This window comes from Gekko japonicus, unplaced genomic scaffold (assembly GCF_001447785.1).
Source record: "Gekko japonicus isolate JY-2015 unplaced genomic scaffold, Gekko_japonicus_V1.1 scaffold247, whole genome shotgun sequence".
In the NCBI taxonomy this organism is placed as follows: Eukaryota; Metazoa; Chordata; class Lepidosauria; order Squamata; family Gekkonidae; genus Gekko; species Gekko japonicus.
In genome coordinates this window covers 509877-529657 of record NW_015166427.1, presented here as the reverse complement: position 1 = coordinate 529657, position 19781 = coordinate 509877, and the positions used below count along the sequence as shown (strand labels likewise).

At 45.4% G+C, this 19781-nt stretch overlaps 1 protein-coding gene across 1 annotated transcript in view; it reads right to left on the bottom strand.

Annotated features, from left to right (window-relative positions):
* Positions 1 to 6240: 6240 nt before the first annotated feature.
* LOC107110910 (coagulation factor VII-like) overlaps positions 6241 to 19781 on the bottom strand; it is a 26177-nt gene continuing 12636 nt past the window's right edge. Inside the window, exons 5-8 of the mRNA XM_015411754.1 lie at positions 18744 to 18884; positions 13483 to 13589; positions 12259 to 12379; positions 6241 to 6782 (exon numbers count right to left, since the gene is read on the bottom strand). Of these exons, the coding sequence (XP_015267240.1) occupies positions 6241 to 6782; positions 12259 to 12379; positions 13483 to 13589; positions 18744 to 18884 (911 nt within the window). The remainder of the gene's footprint in view (positions 6783 to 12258; positions 12380 to 13482; positions 13590 to 18743; positions 18885 to 19781) is intronic.

Here is a 19781-nt window from a genome sequence, read left to right as displayed (position 1 = left end):
AATGTATTCTTAAAATTGTTGTGCTGACTTGGATATCCTGGACTTTTCCAAGTAAGGTCACAGAGCCTTTGTAGATAAACAATATGTGTTGGTTTTGTTGCCTCAGAAGAAAATTTCCTACTCTTTCCCCCAGGAGGTCAAAAGATGATTGCATTTATTTACAGGAATAATCTTGCACACTGTCAGTTCTTCACTTAGAAATGCCAAACTACTCCACAAGCTGAAAAAGTTATTCCTAATAAAGCTTTTTCACTCTCCAAAAATTGTGTTATTCCAATCTTAGAGCCTGACAAATAGAGAGCAAACACAGTACACTTTCCTCTTGATTTATTTTGGTTAGCCAAGAGTCTCGCACTCCACAACCGTGAAAGCAAACAAGCAAAAGCCCCAGAGCAGCAGACTTTGTAACATGAGAGGGGAACCATAAATTGGCCCATAATGTGTGAATGGGGAGAGCACTAATTATCCGTGAAAAAAGGGATAATGGGGTATGGAAATAAAAGCAAGGGTTGTAGCCAAGTTTAGGTCACATACCTGAGGGTACAGATGCTTTGCTGAGCAGATGCTTTGCTGAGACTCTAAAACCCATAGGATGGTCATTTCAGAATATAATGACTGTATTCTTTACAAGTAAAAAATGTAGACTGTTCTTACCAACTGTTCTTCTGCATCATTAATGGCTGGAATCAGTTTGGGCATTTGAGATAAGCTACTCACTTTTAAGGTGCTGACTTTTTGGAGGAAGCTTTCTTTCTTTTCCTTTTTCTAAAAAATCTTATTATATAACTTGGGATCAGATTTGGGACAGGAACTACTGCAGTTCCCAGGATCAAGGTCAGAATTTTTTTTAGAGGAGTTTGAATCAAGAGTTCTTCCACCCAGGGCAGACTCCATACGGAGAATTTACTCCATTTCAGGAGCTCTAGTTGTGTAGCTTTGTTTATTTACTTATTTTTGTTTCCACACGATGCTATCATCCATTCCTGCACATATAATGGACAGCCTGTTTTTCCTGCTGCAACCTCTACTTTTTCAAGTGGTGGTGGTGGGAGAACTTTCCTGGCATGCTGTTGGTGAGATGGTTGTTTTCATGTGTCTGGAAGGGAACATGCATCTTCCAGGCTGAATGAATCACCCCCTTCCTCTGCATTGTTAGAGGAACTGCCTTGGTATCTTTGCAAACATGAACAAAATTTTAAAAAATTAATGGTGAGGGCACAGTTAGAGTGCTATTACAACTGGCAAGTATTGTTCTCTCTTTCCTCAATTACAGGGGTCTTGTTGTAGAAAAAGAGCTGCCGGAGCTCATTAGCATAACTCATTAGCATAACTTATTTGCATATGCCACGCCCCCTGACATCACCGGAAGTGACAGAAGGCCACACCCCCTGACATCACCGGAAGTGTGTCAGAAGGCCCGGCTACTTACCCTCCTGCTTCATCCTCATTCCCAAACGGAATGAGGATCGAAGCAGAGGGCGGGGTAAAGAAGGGGGCGGGGCTTCACCACGTGACCGCCCCGCCCCCTAGAGGTTCTCTTCCGGAGCTCCGTACCTGAGAGCTCCCCCCCGACTAGAGCCCTGCTCAATTACCATTTGAAAAGTTCCTGATTGTGCTCTCTTCACTTCCCCCAGCCACGAGGAGATGTTTTCAAAGTAGATGACGGCAGTGGGACTCACAGAATTCCATATATCCTGAAGGACACAAGTATTGCATTATTCTGGAGCAGCGCTATAAATTGCTTAGGTTTTTTTTTTTTTAATTTAGCTATTCTTAAGCAATGCTATGCAAGCACTCAAGTATTTTTTTAAAATGTGGGAGGAGAATCGTTTTGGAAAAAATGACAAGGGGGAAAGGGGATGCAGTCCACATCTGGTGTGAAAAGGAAACTAGGGTCCCTGCCACATGGGGAAAAAAAGTCGGGCAAAAGTGCGGCTTTTAAAAGCCGCACCAAAATAGGCACACGGCGGCAGGATCATACAGATCCCGTGAGCCGCGGCACAATTGCTCCCCGGCACGATCAGATGCCAGGGAGACCGGGGAGACAGCGACGGGAGACTGCCGAACTGCACATGTCTGAGCATGCGCAGTTTGGCCAGGAGCCGGGGATGCGCCAGCGAAAGGACGCGCCAGCGATCCCATGGCCGGCCTTGATGCGGCCGTGCCAGAAGAACCCCCTCGGTAGGTGGTTTATTTTTGCTGCGCGTTTTGGGCGGAAGGGCTGGATCGGGGACGGGTGCGCAACGCTTCCCAGATGTTGCGGTGGGATCGCACCCGTTTGCTGCTCCCCCGATCCGTCCCTCTCCCGGCCCAAAACCTCTTGTGTGACCAGGGCCTATGCCCAACAAGTGTTAAAGAAGGGATCACCCTGTGCCACGTGGAATTCCTGTTGCAAGTGAAAACTGAGCACTGGCAACATGGCCACAAACCTTCTGTGGACTCAGTCCAGGTGAGAGTTCACTTAAATCCTTTCTGAACAGCTGCAGCAGGTTTAACCAAAGATGGAAGCATCAAACTATTTCAAACAATAGCATAGCTCAACAGGATTGCTTCCCAGGTTCTGGAGAATGTAACTTAACCCCACCACTTAACACCAGTTTAGAAGTAATTTGGGGACTGAACGGAACAAAATTTGTTGAACATTATTTTGTTTGTCTATTTGGGGCTACAGACTAAGTTAGTGACAGGTTTTGGGAGGCTTTTTAGGGCAAAAAGGCTCCTTCTCACATCAGGTTAATTATCTCTAGCAAAAGCTTCTCAAGCTGTTGTTAGCTCACATATTCTCCAAACAGGGCCCAACATCGCAAGTAAGCCTGACTTGGGGGGGAAAGGCAATTAAACACCTCTCTTTTACCCGCTGTTGGTTCTAGGGTTGCCAACCTCCAGGTGGTGGCTGGAGATCTCTTGCTATTACAACTGAACTCCAGGTGACAGAGGTCAGTTCATCTGGGAAAAATGGTGACTTTGGAAAGTAGACTCTATGGCATTATACCCCATTGAAGTCTCTCCCCTTCCCAAACCTTGTCCTCCTCAGGCTCCGCCCCCAAAATCTCCAGGTATTCCCAACCCAGAGCTAGCAAACCTACCTGGTTCCCCCCACAACAAATCACACCTCCATGTCTACAGAATACACTGATTTATTGTGTCACTCCCTCCCACTGCACTCCTCCCACACAGCCTAGTTTTTTATGTTTGTTCTGTTTGGTATTGAAATATTAGGATAGCAAAAGCATATTGCCTAATTTTTCCCCATGTGTTAGGGTTAGCTGCCAATCAGCTAGCCAGTGGAGGGACTTACCAGTAGAAAGAAGACCTAGACCACATTACTGGTGTTGCTCAAGAAGTGACATAATCACGCCAGCAACTTCTGGCCGATGCTCTGGTATTTAGGGAAAACCTCTATGGCAGAAGCCAGTTTTACCATAGATTCTTTTGCCCAAATACCAGAGCGTCACCTGGAGGTCGCTGGCATGATGATGTCACTTCCTGTGTGATACTGGCAACGTGGCTGAGGTCACCTTCTTTCTACTGGTAAGCAGTGTTCCCTCTAAACTGAGTTAGTGTGAGCTAGCTCACAGTTTTTTGGATTCCAGCTCACAGATTTTTGTCTTGGCTCAGGAATGATGGCTCCAGAGCAAACTAATTTATGCAGTAGCCAAATCACTCGCTCACAATTTTAATGCCAGTAGCTCATAAAGTAGAATTTCTGCTCACAAGACTCCACGGCTTAGCAAGAGCATTGCTGGTAAGTCTCCCCCATGCCCTGCCAGTTGCTAGGAGGAACCTGTCGAACCTAACAATATAACATGTGTGAAAAATATTAAAGAACATTAATAACTAGCTTGCATTTATTCTCTGGGAATAATAATATAAACAGTAGAGTCTGCATCAAGGGCCAACATTGTTAGGCAGTTGCTGGGGCCCAGGTTCCTCAGGAGGGCCCACTTCTGATCCCAGAACTTCTACAGCATCTCAATAGCCATTAACACCTGTCCTGCTCTGCTTGTGCAGCAACTAGGGATACCATCCCACAGGTGGGGGCAGGGGACCCCCTACTTTCATGGGCTCCTGCCTGCCACTGGCCAGCTGTGCTGTCAGTGCATCATGACATTGCGGGACACTGCTTTTGGGAAAAACTCTATGGCTTGAGGGTGTTTTTACCGTAGAATTCCCCCCCAAAAGTCGTGTTGCCCCTGACATTGTTGATATGCTGACGTAACTTCTGGGTGACATCAACATGTTGTGCGATGTCCCTGCCCACCCACAGAACACCCCCCAAATCCCCCCTAGCAGCAACAAGAGAATTGAGCCATACTGAAAGAACTGGGCCCTGTTTGGGCCATCCTTGTTTCTGATCCTGCAGTGTGCAGCACTATCACTTACAGAATCGCCAGAAACAGGCAATGGCAAACCACCTCTGAACATCTCTTGTCTGGAAAACTCTGCAGGGTTGCCATAAGTGGGCTATGACTTGATGGCAAAATAAATAAATAGCTGTTTCCAGACTCATTCGTCTTCTCACTGATCCCCCAAATTCAATGCCCCAACTTTCCCCACTTCTGCCCTCTCAGTATTCTGCAACTTAAATAGTGATTAAAGCAGGGGTCATTTCGTAGAAAAAGAGCTAGGGGAACTCATTAGCATAACTCATTAGCATATGCCACACCCCCTGACATCAGGGGCCCGGCGGTGGACCTGCAAGGCCAGCGGGAGTGCAAGGAAGCCCCGCCAAGACCCTCCCTGGCCCCAGGCAGGCAGGGGTGGGGAGAGGCGGGGAGGAAGCAACTTACCCTCCCTCTTCTCCTGCCTCCTCCTGGCTGAATGAGGGCTGGAAGCGGGGCGGCCGGAAGCAGGGGGTGGGGCTTTGTCATGTGCCCCGCCCCCCTGCACCTCACCCGGGGGAATGCAGTTCCCCCACGTTCCCCCCCCGAAATGACCTCTGGATTAAAGTGATGATTCACCCCACCTCCCTGCTACCCTTTCTTCCGTGTCCACAATCCACTTTTCCTGCTTGAACATAACAGCTACCTCTTACAGTTCCTTTCCCTCGGTCTTCACCCAGTATCTGTGCTGGGCTCTAAAGTGGAGATAAAATGGGAGGGGGGGGGGGATACACTGCTGATCTTCTTAAGCTCTGCTTGAGGAGAAAGGAAGCTCAGAACCAGAGCAGCCTAAACTGGGTGGGCCTCAGGAAGGGCCAAAACTGAGGGAAGTCCCAGAGGAGCCAGGAATTGGGATGCTGTAAACAAATGCCATATTACAGCACACTGGAAAAGCAACATTCAGTGTGTGTACCAGCAACTGTTGGTCCAGGACCTCCCTCACAAAAACAGATTCTAGGCCTGGAAGACGGAATGGCCTCAGAGCTCTCTCTCTAGGTTATTTGCTGACTGGGGAGGGAAGAGTAAACTTTCCTAGTTCCAAATATTAAATGAAATATTTCAGTAAATTCAGAGTTTTTGGTGGAAAGAAGTGCACTCCTCCCGCACAAATGTTTAGCCCTTGGGCTCCTTGACCATGCAGGGCTACATTTCCCAGCATGCTCCATACATCCTATAAGCAATGCTCCCTCTAAGCTGTGGAGTCTTGTGAGCAAACATTCTACTTTGTGAGCTACTGGCCATTAACGTTGTGAGCGAGTGGTTTGGCTACTGCATAAATTAGTATGCTCTGGAGTCATCCTTTCTGAGCTAAGACAAAAATGTGTGAGCTGGAGGCCAAAAAACTGTGAGCTAGCTCACACTAACTCAGCTTAGAGGGATCACTGCCTAGAAGCAGCAGTTTTCCCACTTAAGTGCAGATTTTGAAAAACTCTTCTTTCGCTATACCTTTTCATCTTCCACTAATTGTTTTCTCTCTTCTTCCCCACGTGTTAAAACCTGCTTATCTCTCCTCCAGTGATAAGTGTTTTCCCCTTTTAAAAAAGTAGTTATTGAAGCTTTTCTTCTGCTTCCATCCCTACCACTAGCTTCTGTTCCTTGTTTTATCTGTGAAAACAAGGGTGCAGGATTTTGGGGGGGGGGGGAACACCAGAGGCCCTGCTTCCCTCCTTCCCCAGAACCTGGCGCTATGGATGAGTAAAATAATATGAAAACACAAATACAGGAAAAATACAATTAAGCTTTAGTTTTAGTATATGGATCTTTAATTTATTGAAGATGGTTTAAAACTACAGAAGAGAGAAATGTCAAAAACAGCTAGATGTATCCACAACAGCAGACGATGTAGAAACTGTCTGAATTAGTGAAACATGTGATTGTTCAGCCATGGAATGTATTGTGATATTTTGGTGTAAACTCCGTATGAGCCTTCAGCTGCACACCCCTTCCCCCAGCTCACAAGCCCTGTTAGAAACCAAGTATTTTTGTAGTTGGTGGCATGGGGACCACCACTATCACCTTCACATGCATCTTTAATCCCTGTCAAGTACCCCGCACAAAACATGTTCCTTGTAATGTTCAAGTTAGTGCTCTGAATGCATTCTTTAGTCTTTATGCGGGGCACGTCCACTCGCAGAAGGAGAGAGGAAGTAGCCCCACCTTCTATTAAACGCCCCCATCCACTCACTGTGGAAAATTTAATGCTGGACAAGACATCCGCAGCAAACCGTTGCTCAGGCAAGCATATGGGTACCACATAATCAGTAAAGTTTACTGGCTTGTCTAATCGTAGTAAGGCAATGTCGTTGTCAGTTTTTCTAGGGATATATCGTTCATGGATTATAATTTCAGCAACCCTCCTTTCCTGTTCAGCCTCATCTTCATCATCTCTGTCATGTTCACCTGGATAAGCAATAAACATGTTGAGAATGCAGATACCAAATTCCTGTGAGTCACAAATATAGAGTTTATCTGACTCTTTAGACTCATAATATTAACATTGATTAACCATTTCTTAAAATAGCCGTTTTGCTCTTCTTACATGGAGTCTATAATTTAATCTATTTACAACATCAGAATGTAAACCAATAATTAGGCATGTAAAAAGAGATTTTGAGGAGTGGATTGCTAAAAACATCAAGACAAACAATAAACATGTTTAAAAATATATCTGGAGCAGGAAACCAGCCAGGGAAGTGCTGGGGTTTTTGGATGACAAAGGAATAAAGGGATTGCTAAAGGAAGATGGGGAGATGGCAGAGAAACTCAATGACTTTTTTGCTTCTGTGTTCACTGTGAAAATTGTGGGACACATACCCATGCCAATTCCCCTATTTTCAGGAAGGGAATTTGAAGTTGGGAGACCAGAGATGAAATTCTAGATCTACTGGGGAAATTAAAAATCAATAAGTCTCCAGGTCCTGACGACATACACCCGCGAGTTCTTAAGGAACTCAGATGTGAGATCGTTGATCTACTAACCTGTATATGTAACCTATCACTAAATTCAGCCACAGTACCAGAATACAAAGAAGAGATTGGATTTATACGCCACCCTTCACTCAGAGTGGCTTACAAACTCCTTTCCCTTCCCCTCCCCACAACAGACACCCTGTGAGCAATGTTCCCTCTAAGCTGTGGAGTCTTGTGAGCAAGACTTCTACTTTGTGAGCTATTGGCATTAAAGTTGTGAGCGAGTGATTCAGCTACTGCATAAATTAGTTTGCTCTGGAGCTATCCTCCCTGAGCTAAGACAAAAATGTGTGAGCCGGAGGCTAAAAAACTGAGCCAGCTCACACTAACTCAGTTTAGAGGGAACACTGCCTGTGAGGTAGGTGGGGCTGAGAGAGCTCTTTCAAGAACTGCCCTTTCAAGGACAGCTCTGACATAACTATGGCTTGCCCAAGGTCATCCAGCAGCTGCATGTGGAGGAGTGGGGAATCAAACCCAGTTCTCCGAGATTAGAGTCCGCACACTTAACCACTACACCAAAAGGGACCCAGAGGGGAACCAGAAAATTACAGGCCAGTCAGCCTAACGTCTATCCCAGGCAAATTAGTACAAACTGTCATCAAATATAAAATCGTTAGACACATAGGGGGACAAAGCCTGCTGAGGGAAAATCAGTATGGCCTCTGCAGAGGGAAGTCTTGCCTCACCAATCTTTGGGAGTTGTTTGAGAAAGTGAACAATATGTAGACAACAGTGACCTGGTAAACATTATATACCTGGACTTTCAAAAGGCTTTTGACAAGCTACCTCACCAAAGACTATTGAGTAAACTTAGCAGTCATGGGATAAGAGGATGGGCTGTCTTATGGACTAAAAACTGGTTAAATGACAGGAAGCAAAGAGCGAGAATCAATGGACAATTCTCACAATGGAGGGAAGTAAGCAGTGGGGTCCCACAAGGATCAGTATTGGGGTCAGTACTATTTAGAAGCAGAAGCGATTAGGAAAAGATGGCAAGAATACACAGAAGTATACAAGAAAGACCTCGATGTCCTTGACAACCACGACGGTATAATCACTGACCTCGAGCCAGACATCCTGGAATGTGAAGTTAAATGGGCCTTAGAAAGCATTACTAACAACAAAGCTAGTGGAGGTGATGGTATTCCAGCTGAGCTATTCAAAGTCTTAAAAGATGATGCTGTTAGGATGCTGTTAAAGTTCTGCACTCCATTTGCCAGCAAATTTGGAAAACGCAACAGTGGCCACAGGATTGGAAAAGATCAGTATACATTCCAATCCCAAAGAAGGGCAATGCCAAGGAATGTTCAAACTATCGCACAATTGCACTCATATCACATGCTAGCAAGGTCATGCTCAAGATCCTACAAGCTAGGCTTCAACAGTACGTGGATAGAGAACTACCAGAAGTACAAGCTGGGTTTCGAAGAGGTAGAGGAACTAGAGATCAAATTGCCAACATTCGCTGGATTATGGAGAAAGCAAGAGAGTACCAGAAAAATATCTACTTCTGCTTCATTGACTATGCTAAAGCCTTTGACTGTGTGGATCACAACAAACTATGGCAGGTCCTTAAAGAGATGGGAGTACCAGACCACCTCACATGTCTCTTGAGAAACCTGTATAAGGGCCAAGAAGCGACAGTTAGAACCGGATACGGAACAACTGATTGGTTCAGCATAGGAAAAGGAGTACGACAAGGATGTATACTGTCACCTTGCTTATTTAATATATATGCAGAGTACATCATGCGAAATGCTGGCCTGGATGAATCACAAGCGGGAATTAAGATTGCTGGGGAAAAGATCAACAACCTCAGATATGCAGATGATACCACTCTAATGGCAGAAAGTGAAGAGGACCTTAAGAGCCTCTTGCTCAGGGTAAAAGAGGAGAGCGCAAAAGTGGGCTTGAAGCTCAACATCAAAAAAACTAAGATCATGGCATCCGGCCCCATCACTCCTTGGCAAATAGAAGGGGAAGCTGTGGAAGTAGTGACAGACTTCACGTTCCTGGGATCCCAGATCACCGCAGACTGTGACAGCAGCCATGAAATTAAAAGACGCCTGCTCCTTGGGAGGAAAGCGATGGCGAACCTAAACAGCATGATAAAAAGTAGAGACATCACCCTGCCAACAAAAGTCCGCATGGTCAAAGCAATGGTATTCCCAGTAGTCATGTATGGCTGCGAGAGTTGGACTATAAGGAAGGCTGAGCACCGAAGAATAGATTCTTTTGAACTATGGTGCTGGAGAAGACTCTTGAGAGTCCCTTGAACGGCAAAAAGATCAAATCAGTCAATCCTAAAAGAAATCAACCCTGACTGTTCCCTGGAAGGCCAGATTATGAAACTGAAGCTCAAATACTTTGGCCACCAAATGAGAAGGGAGCACTCACTGGAGAAGACCCTGATGCTTGGAAAGATTGAAGGTCAAAGAAGATGGGGACGGCAAAGGATGAGATGGTTAGACAGTGTCATAGATGCAACGAACATGAAATTGAGCCAACTTCAGAGGATAGCGGAAGACAGGAGGGCCTGGCGGGAGATGGTCCATGGGGTCGCGAAGAGTCGGACTCGACTGTGCGACTGAACAACAACTACTATTTAATTTATTCATCAGTGATCTGGAACTAGGGGTGAGCAGTGTAGTGGCCAAGTTTGCAGATGACACAAAATTATTCAGGATGGTACAAGCCAAGGCTGACAGTGAAGAGCTCCAAGAGGATCTCCACAAACAAGTTGAGTGGACAACAATGTGGCAAATGAAGTCCAATGTTGGTAAGGGCACAGTGATACCCATTCGGACAAAAAAATCCCAACTACACATATAGGTTATGGGTCTGAACTTCCTGAGACTGAGAGGGAAAAATATCTTGGGGTCGTAGTGGATAGCTCAATGAAAGTGTCAATCCAGTGTGCTGCAGCAGCGAAAAAGCCAAACTCTATGTTAGGGATTACTAGGAAAGGGATTGAGAATAAAATGGCCGATATTGTGATGCCCCTGTATAGATCTATGGTGCGGCCTCATTTGGAACACTGTGCACAGTTCTGGTCACTGTATGTCAAAAAGGACACTGCAGAGGAGGGCGACCAAGATGATTAGAGGGTTGGATCACCTTCCCTATGAGGAAAGGCTGAAGACTCTGGGACTTTTCAGTTTAGAAAAGAAACAACTAAGAGGTTGTTTCTTAGTTTAGAAAAGAAACAACTAAGACATGATAAGAGGTTTAAAAATTATGCATGGGTGGAGAGAGGTGACAAGGAGAATTTTTTCTCGCTCTCCCAAAATACTCGAACTCATGGGCATTCAATGATACCGATGGGCAGTAGGTTCAGGACGGACAAAAGGAAATACTACTTTATGCAGAGAGTGATTAAAATGTGGAATTCTCTGCCAGAGGATGTAGTGATGGCCACAGGAATAAATAGCTTTAAAAGGGGATTAGATAGGTTCATGGAGGATAAGTCTAACAATGGCTATTAGCCATGGTGACTGAGGGGAACCTCCACATTCAAAGGCACTAAGCCTCTGAATCCCAGAGCCAGGAGGCAACATCAGGGGAAGGCCTCAGCCTTTATACTCTGTTGTTGGCCATCCAGAGCAACTGGTTGGACACTGTGTGAGACAGGATGTTGGACTAGATGGATCATTGGTCTGTTCCAGCAGAATCAAGCACATTAGGTCATATTTCCAGCCGTGCCTATCATGAAAGCTCTGCCCATGAAGTACTCACTATATATTTATGTGTGTATGTGTATATATATCCTCAAAGACGAGACTGGGGGTACACTTAGAGTAAAAAGGTGTAATTACAATTACTCAAGGACCACTGTCATGCCCCCCCACAAACATACATACAACAAATAGCTGCAATCAATGTTCCCTCTAAGCTGTGGAGTCTTGTGAGCAAAAATTTTGCTTTGTGAGCTGCTGGCAGTAAAGTTGTGAGTGAGCAATTTGGCTACTGCATCAATCAGCTGGCTCTGGAGCCATCCTTCCTGAGCTGAGACAAACATGTGTGAGCCGGATGCTAAAAAACTGTGAGCTAGCTCACACTAACTCAGCTTAGAGGGAACACTGGCTGCAACAGCCTTTCCTGTATTCTGAAGTAGATAAAAGCAAGGGGATCAGGGGAAAGTGGGAGGGAGGCTTAGGACAATATGGAGGGGGGAGGGAGAGAGAATGTGGACCAGAGTAAGCTTAGTAGCTTACAAGGGGATGCAAGTACCCACCAGGAAGTACCTGTCATATATGAGGATATCCAGGGGTCATTTCCTGCAGGAGCGCACACGAGTGGAGCTCCGGCAGTAAGGAGCCCAGGGGGCGGGCACATGCAACAAGCCTCACCCCCTGCTCCCAGCAGCCCTCAGTCAGAGCAAGAAGCAGCCAGGTAAGTTGCAGAGCCCCCCCCGGCCCCCTGGTCCAAAAGAGTCCAGTGGCACCTTTAAGATTAAGTTTTATTCAGGTATGAGCTCTCCTTCCTCTGTGAGGACAGATCTGCACATCCCCCCCAATAGCTAGCAATCCAAAACAGTCCAGTGGAGCCTGAGCGGTGGGTGTTGCCTTCTGATACACTTCCAGTGATGTCAGGGGGTGTGGCATATGCAAATAAGTTATCTAATGAGTTATGCTAAGGAGCTCCTGCACCTCTTTTTCTACGAAATGACCCCTGAGGATATCCTCCAAAGTATCAAAGATCAGGGGCCTGAGGGGAAAGCAAAATAACAAGTTAAGAAAACCAAGGTAAGGACAAGAAGGGGACAAAGCCATGTAGAATCAGTGAAGAGGAGGAGAGGGCTGCTTGCCCAGTTAGCTGCAGGTCCTCTTTAGGTTCATGTCTCAATAAATGTTCCTCCCATTTAGTTTTCCTACAACTCTTTCAAAAGTTGTAGGACTTCACTTACCCAATTTTATCTTGAGTACTCTGGGGTGCGTATGGTCCAAGCAGTGAGCTGCAGTAACTACCCACGATGGAGCAAGTAGAACACCTCCACATTTTTCTTTTACTCCATCTATTAAGAGTGCCTGCAAATACAACCACCGTCACTGTATGCAAGGATTTACACAGAGGTCATTTGCTCAAGTGTCAGCCATCTAGCACTGGACGAAGTATGTGAGTTTAAGTAGAACACTTTAAAATGGGTTGGATCCCACCAGCTTCTCTGCTGGAACAAGAGGAATGAAGTTGTTCCTTTGACCTCCAAAAGGCCTATGCTGGAATTGAATGATGCAGGGGACGGGGCTGCAGTGAGGAAGGAACTGGACAAGATTGCCCCTTGTTCCTCTTGCACGAGCAGAAAAGCTGACAGTAGCCAGCCTAATGACTTTGAGCATCTGAAGTCTCAAAGAAAGGCTACCTTCTAGGCATTTTATACTGTCTGGTTACAAATTGGTAAAGCTATTTCTGAACTACAGGGAGCTGGGAGCAGCCAATTCACAGTTTGGTAGTCTCACTGCAGTTACCCATGTTCTATGCAGCCACATTGAAGAGGACAGTTTCAGAGAGTAGCTGTTATGTATTGAGCCTGTCTGTACTGAGCCAGTCTTCTTTCTCTTGCTGAATCACTAATAAACTATGAGATGATCACTTCTACGCATCTGAACCCAGTATATTTCAGTAGCTGTGTTGCTCTGCAGTAGCAGAGTAGCAGAGTAGCAGAGCAGCACAGTCATGCCTTAGAGAACAAGATTTTCAGGGTATAAGCTTTGGAAAGCCAACACCCCCTTTGTCAGAGACCATTCTTCCTCAAGGCTGCACCACCTGTTGTGGGGAGCAGTGGAATATTTGAGGTCCCCCCCCGTGAAAAACGTGTTAGTAATTAATCACTAATTTGATTGCTTTGTAAAAATGTTTTTGTATTAGTGTGACACCCTTAACTGTATAATTTTGTGAGCTTGAAGTTCTTCACTACTTTGGAGCCTTTGCACTTTTGCTCTATAAAAATATGAGTGTAGCAATGTTCATCTAGTCAGGCTAAAAAAGAACAGCAACCAGACTTCCTTCCCTCCCTACAGGTTCTTTATTACCCCAGGGCACCATTCAAAGCATGATTACAGAGCCCTGTGCCACCCACCTGGAATACGAAACTCTTAAGAGAAAATGTTACTAAAATTCAGTAAAGACTTACTTGCCATGGACATTCACCTGGAGGACAGATATGACCACCTACAATTCTTCCCTCCTCACTCTTATTTCTTTGGGCCAAAATGGGTATTTTCCCACATGGATAATCAACTGTAAAAGGATTAACATAGCTCATTAGGTACAAAACTTGTGATATGAGCCATTTTAGGCTGGTTTAATACTGAACAGCAGTAAATTATATTTTGAAAAGCGAGGTAGAGCTGGGCGTCGGCGCTGCGAGCAGACGTGTCTCCTGAGCCGTCCGCTTCCTCTTTGTTCTCTCGGCTTGGTCTCCTGGAGGGAGGGGAGCAGCAGGGGGCTTTGTTGGCCACCCCCGAGGACAGCAAATTGTGGGGGTGTTGCAGGCTTGCCCCGAAGCAGGAGCAAAGAAACGGCGAAAACATGGTTGTCATGTTTTCATTAGCAGCAACCAGCCATTGTTTTTAACTTATCTCTCCCTTATTATAAAAGAGTAGTGGGTGCCAGAATTCTAAAATGCGCCCCGTTAGTGTATGGGCGGAAAAAATGCCACTCAGAAGAGCTGCCTCCAATGACTGGCTCCCTCAGCGAACCTGGCCTGCCATTGGCTGGGTGGCTGGGAGGGGAGGGAGCCAGTCATCTCAGCCAGCATCTCCTGAGCGGCCATCTTCCGCACACACAGTAAGCGCGTCCCAGCTTCCCCCCCCAGCCCCACTCCTGGCCGGCGAACGGCCCGGCAGGGCCCGTCCTCCGCCTTCCACCTCCCCAGCCCCACTCCTGCCCGGCGAACGGGCCCAGCAGGGCCCGTCCGCCGCCTTTCCGCCCCCCCCAGCCCCACTCCTGCCCGGCGAACGGGCCCAGCAGAGCCCGTCTGCCGCGCGGGACCTGGAGGCCCCGTCCGCCGGCTGCCTCCCCGGCCACTCCAGGCTGGCGAACGGGGCCTGGAGGTCCCGTCCGCTGGCTACCCCCCAACCCCCCCGTCCGCAAGCTTACCACCACCACCACCCCACTCCAGGCCGGCAAACGGGGCCTGCAGGCCCTGTCCGTCGGCTTCCACCCCCACTCCAGCCCAGCGATCGGCCCGCTGGCTTCCACCCCCCAACCCATGCCCCACCAACCCATCCTACCTTTCTAGGGCCCGTTGTCTTCCTCCTCAACGGGCTTTACGGCTAGTTATTGTATAAAACAAGAAAAAACATCGCAACAAGAAAAATATACTGCGTAAGATCAAGAAGAAATTTAACTGACTTGGATTACCCCGAAGAGATATCTCCAAAAAAATTTAAAAAAAGGCGGCTTCGAGTGTATGGAGAAGTAGTTCATAGTAGAATGAAGGGGGTAAGAAAATATTTTTTTTCCCTGTTTGAACTGCTAATGAACTGTTATTGATTGGAAGCATAAGCGTAGACAACAAAGGAGGGGCTATAAAGTAAAATGCGTGCAAAAAGCTTATTAAGAACTGTAAGTGCATGGGAGTGCACGCTATAAAATGGAGTCAAGAGATGAGAGTGAAGAGCTAGATTCAGAGACCCTGGTGGGTATTCTTACATGGGAGCAATTTCGGGATTTTTTACAAAAAGAAATTGCACAAGCAGTAAAGGACGCATGTAAAAGTCTGATTGAAAGCCCTCAAAGTGTAGCCCTAAGTAAGGAAGAAACTGGAGAACATATTAAACTACCCAGAGTTTTGCTGAGAACTTTAACGATTCCTGGGAGGAGACGAGAGAGCTGTGTGTTAATCAGTTGATAACAATAGGAAAAGAGACATTGGAAAACAAGGAAAATAAGGAAGCTTCAGGATGTAACCTAAAGGAAACAGAAGATTCTGTATTAAAAAAAAAGACTTTGAAAGAGTATTCATTAGAAACAGTAAGAAGAAAAAAGACTAAGGAGAAAAAACAGAAAAGAGGAGAAAAGAATGGAGTAGAGAAACATAAAGTGAACAAAGGACTGAAATTGGCTTTTCGAATTATGGAAAAAATGATTTGGACTTTAAATTTTCTGAATACAAAAATGCAAGGCACCTAAAAGAGGTTGGAAGAAAAAAGGAGAAGACTGAAAGATGTGGAAGAAGGAAAAAAGAAAAGCTATGCTTGCTTGGTCTTATTTTTGGCTACATATGGCTACACATAAGTGAACAAGCTGAGGGAAGTTTAGTCTCATGGGGGTGAGTTATATTGTTTAGTAAGATTTCTTTTTGATCCCCCCCCCCCACCCCATTTATAGGGTTTTGTATGTTTTGGAATAAAATATTTTTAATGAAATAACATTAATTAATAAAAAAGAGAACTATAGGGTAATTTAATCTGAGCATAGAATGTTCCCACACAGATGTCTTTTATAATCAAATAACTAGGACATGTGTTAATTAGGTAAACAGAGAGTTTATGCAAATAAGTCTCTTATCAGAAATATTGTATGAATGCTTTTCGCTACCAGTAATATACTAGGAAGAAAGAGAAAGGTGGTTTGTTTACAACTGGGCCTTTTAGTGTAATGATAATTAGTTATATTTACAAGATTAAAAAATTGTTAGTTTGGAATGGGGGTTAGACTGCTGTGGAATGAGGAAGGCCAATAAAGCATAAATTTCACGGGGAAAGTAAGGATCTTTAATTACGGGTCTGGTGAGTAGAACAAACAGGAAATAAGATCATAAAAGAGTTAAATGAATAGAATAGCTGCATGGAAATAGTTTAGTTAGCGTGGGAAAAGGTTTAGGTGTGAGAAGGTGGATGTAATGAATTATGAGATATTATAAACCTTGTTAATGGAGTAAGATGAACTTGATATGTGGCAATTCGGATTATTATAATTAATGAGATGTGGATGAAATGTATAATTAACTAATGTATTTAAGGGAAATATTGTGATGTGTGTAATTATATATATTCTATTTCCCCCCTCTTATATCTGAAAATCCAATAAATAGATTATAACAAAAAAATTATATTTTGAAAAGCACAGGTGATCATCTGGACCATAATTATGTAGTCTCCCTTTATAATTGACCATTGAGCAGGGAGATGGCCTATATGACTCTGTTCAACTCTACAGTCCTATGATTTATTTATTTCCTTCATTTATGCCCTGCTTTTCTCCCCAGTGGGAAGAATTTTTCTCCTTGCCTCCATTTTATCTTCACAAGAACCCTGTGAGGTAGGTTAGGTGTGTACTCAGGTATGTGTGACTGGCCCAAAGTCACCCAGTGAGCTTCCATGGCAGTGTGGGAATTTGAACCTGAATTTCCCAGATCCTAATACAAACTTTTTCACTCCTACACGACACCGACTCTCTGATTACACAACTGAACTTCTCAAAAAGCCTCAAGTGCCTGTTTTGTTATCGTTTAAACCCTTCATCACATTCACTGAATGGCCATGCTTATCTAAATATGGCATGCAATTCATTTTCAGTTGGTCTGTTAAAGTTGTAGCTCAAGAAACGCCACCTATCCAAATCGTTGGACTGAAACTGATTTCAAGGTTCACTATCCAGTTAATGAGTTGGATCCTGTGACTTGGTTTGGCTAAGGGAGGACACTTTCTTCAGAGTCAGGAGATCCAACTCCATGAGTTTGCATTATCCATTTATGGAACTGCCACTGTGCGAGTTGCAGTTGTGCTACTGACGATGCAAACATCATGTGCTAGTCCAAAAGGTACACAAATCAGTTGCACGCCGGATCTAGGGTCGCCAGGTCCTCCTGGCCACTGGCAGGGGATGGAGGGGTAGGGTTGCCAGATCCAGATTGACAAATTCCCAGAGATTTGGGGATGAAGACTGGGGAAGACAGGGACCCTCAGTGGGGTGCAGTGCCATAGAGTCCACCCTTCAAAGCATTCATTTTCTCCAGGGGAACTGATCTCTGTAGTTTGGAGATGAGCTGTAATTCCATGGACCTGGAGGCTGGCATCCAGAGCCTGATCATTGACAGAAGCCATAATGTCCATACTTCAGCACAGAGCACAGAGGTGTAATTTATGTGAGAAGAAAAAGTCATAAGAACATAAGATCATATGAGATGCCAGTGTTGGATCAGGCCAAAGGCCCATCCAGTCCAACACTCTGTGTCACACAGTGGCCAGAAATACCAGGTGCCATCAGGAGGTCCACCAGTGGGGCCAGGACATTAGAAGCCCTCCCACTGTTGACCCCCCCCAAGCACCAAGAAGACAGAGCATCACTTGCCCCAGAGCCCCTATCTATACCTTGTGGCTAAGAGCCACTGATGGACCTCTGCTCCATATGCTTATCTAATTCCCTTTTGAAGCCGTCCATGCTTGTAGCCGCCACCACTTCCTGTGGCAGTGAATTCTAAGTGTTAATCACTCTTAACCCCTCAAAAGGTGAAATCACAGAAAGCCTTTTAAAAAGGTGGTCAAGGACAGCAACAGCATGCAGCAGGACGGGGCAGCTGCCAGGGCCTGGGGGCCCCACTGCCAGTGTCCTCTTGCCCACCTGCCTGTTCTGCCATCTCCCTGTCAAGGAGGAGAGGGGGCCTCTGGGCACTCTCTGCCCTGGGGCCGACCTCAAAACCTGGAACCAGCCCTGAGATGTGTAATGAGCTTTTCCACCCCTGGGCAGTCAGGCTGACTACCTTTGTTATTCATGCTAATTTTAGCCTTAAGCTAAGAAAAAAGGCATGGTATAAATATTTTAATTAATTAGAATTAGATCTCAGCTTGATCAGCTTGACTCCCGCCAACCCAGCGGTTCGAAAGGTAAATAAAACGAGTAGATAAATGGGTTCCTGCCCTAGGTGGCAGGGGGCACCCACCTCCTGATTCCGTGCCAGGAGTGTTGGCAGCAGCAACGGAGGTAAAAGACGGCAGTGGCGAAAAACAACAATGGCGGCTGAATTCCGGATGACCAGACCTGACGGAAGGCGGAGCGAACGCAGGACGCGGGACGCAGGCGCGCAAAAAACACCGAGCCTCCGGAAGGAGGTCGCCAGGTAACCGGAAGATGCCAGAGACAACAACAACATTCGGAGCCCGCCGGGAGAAGAGAGAATGCGCTGCCAACAGGGTGCTGATAGGGAGTCCCTCCCCTTGTGAAATGTGGCCCTAGGTAGGTTTAATCACTACTATATAGTAGTAAGTCTGTAAACCGCTCTGAGACCCATTAGGGGTTATGGGCGGTATATAAGTCTCATGTAAATAAATAAAATAAAATAAATAAAATCATTTTTTTAAACAAAGTTCTGTTGTTTTGTCTGGCGTCTATCTAGAAAGGGGTGCTACCTACCATACGTCATTGTGAGTGACAGGAAATGTTTCTTACCTTCTGGGATGCAAGATATTTCATCACTGGCTAGCCTGTATCCCGTTGCACAAAAACACTCCCGTACTGTAGTTGGGGTATCTCTGCAGTAATGCTGACAATCACCATTGTCATAAATGCACTTCAGTTTTTCTGTTTCGGCTAATAAATAGAGAAGACAACATAAATCTACCAAATTTTGTTTCCAATAAGTTCTTGGGCAAGGGTGAAGCTAGAGAAAAACGTCAGAAGACTATCAGAATGGCAATGTAGATGGAACTCACTTGAAGGAGGAAACAGAGACCAACAGTTAATATTCATGGGTTTCAGTTGTATGTCTACACAGCATTTTCATTCATTACAATGCCAGAAGTTGCTGGGCAAGGTTGTCAAGGAAGAGGAGTGCACTTGGCTTTTTGTGTGATCACTGTTTTGGGCTGCATCACCTGTGTTAATCTTGATAGACTTTGTCCTACCATCTGGATGACCTGCAAGTGAACTGGCACAGTCCCTGTGGACAAGAGGCTGAAGTTCGTTCCCAGCTCCTTATTGACATTTCTTAGTTCTTTATTCACAAATCCAACTACAAATACCGAGGATACTTTAAAAATTCTGCACCAATACACATTCAGAAACTGGGGCAATCTGTACTCCAAAATAATCTTTGTGTTATGTATTGCATTGTATATAACTGCTATGTGAACTGTGTAAATACTGATGTGTGAATCGACTGATTGAAACGCCATGTTGAGCTTCATCCTGGGCTAGGATCCTAATGTAACCAATAGGAGCCCTAGCCCAGAGAGTGTCTACCAATCACGCTGTAAAGCGGGACCGCTTGTGATTGGGCATTATATCTTCAACCTCATAGGTTGTTATTTGTACAGGGGGTGTGGCTACACTAGCCGGGGATGTTTAAATACAGAGCAGCCAGTGCTTGTCTTTTGGCTCGAGTGGTTCGAATGATGGTTCTGGCTGGCGATCGTAACCAAGCTGAAGAATAAACCGCAATTCTTGCTGAATCACTTTCCGACTCTTTGTTAAGCACACGACTTAACA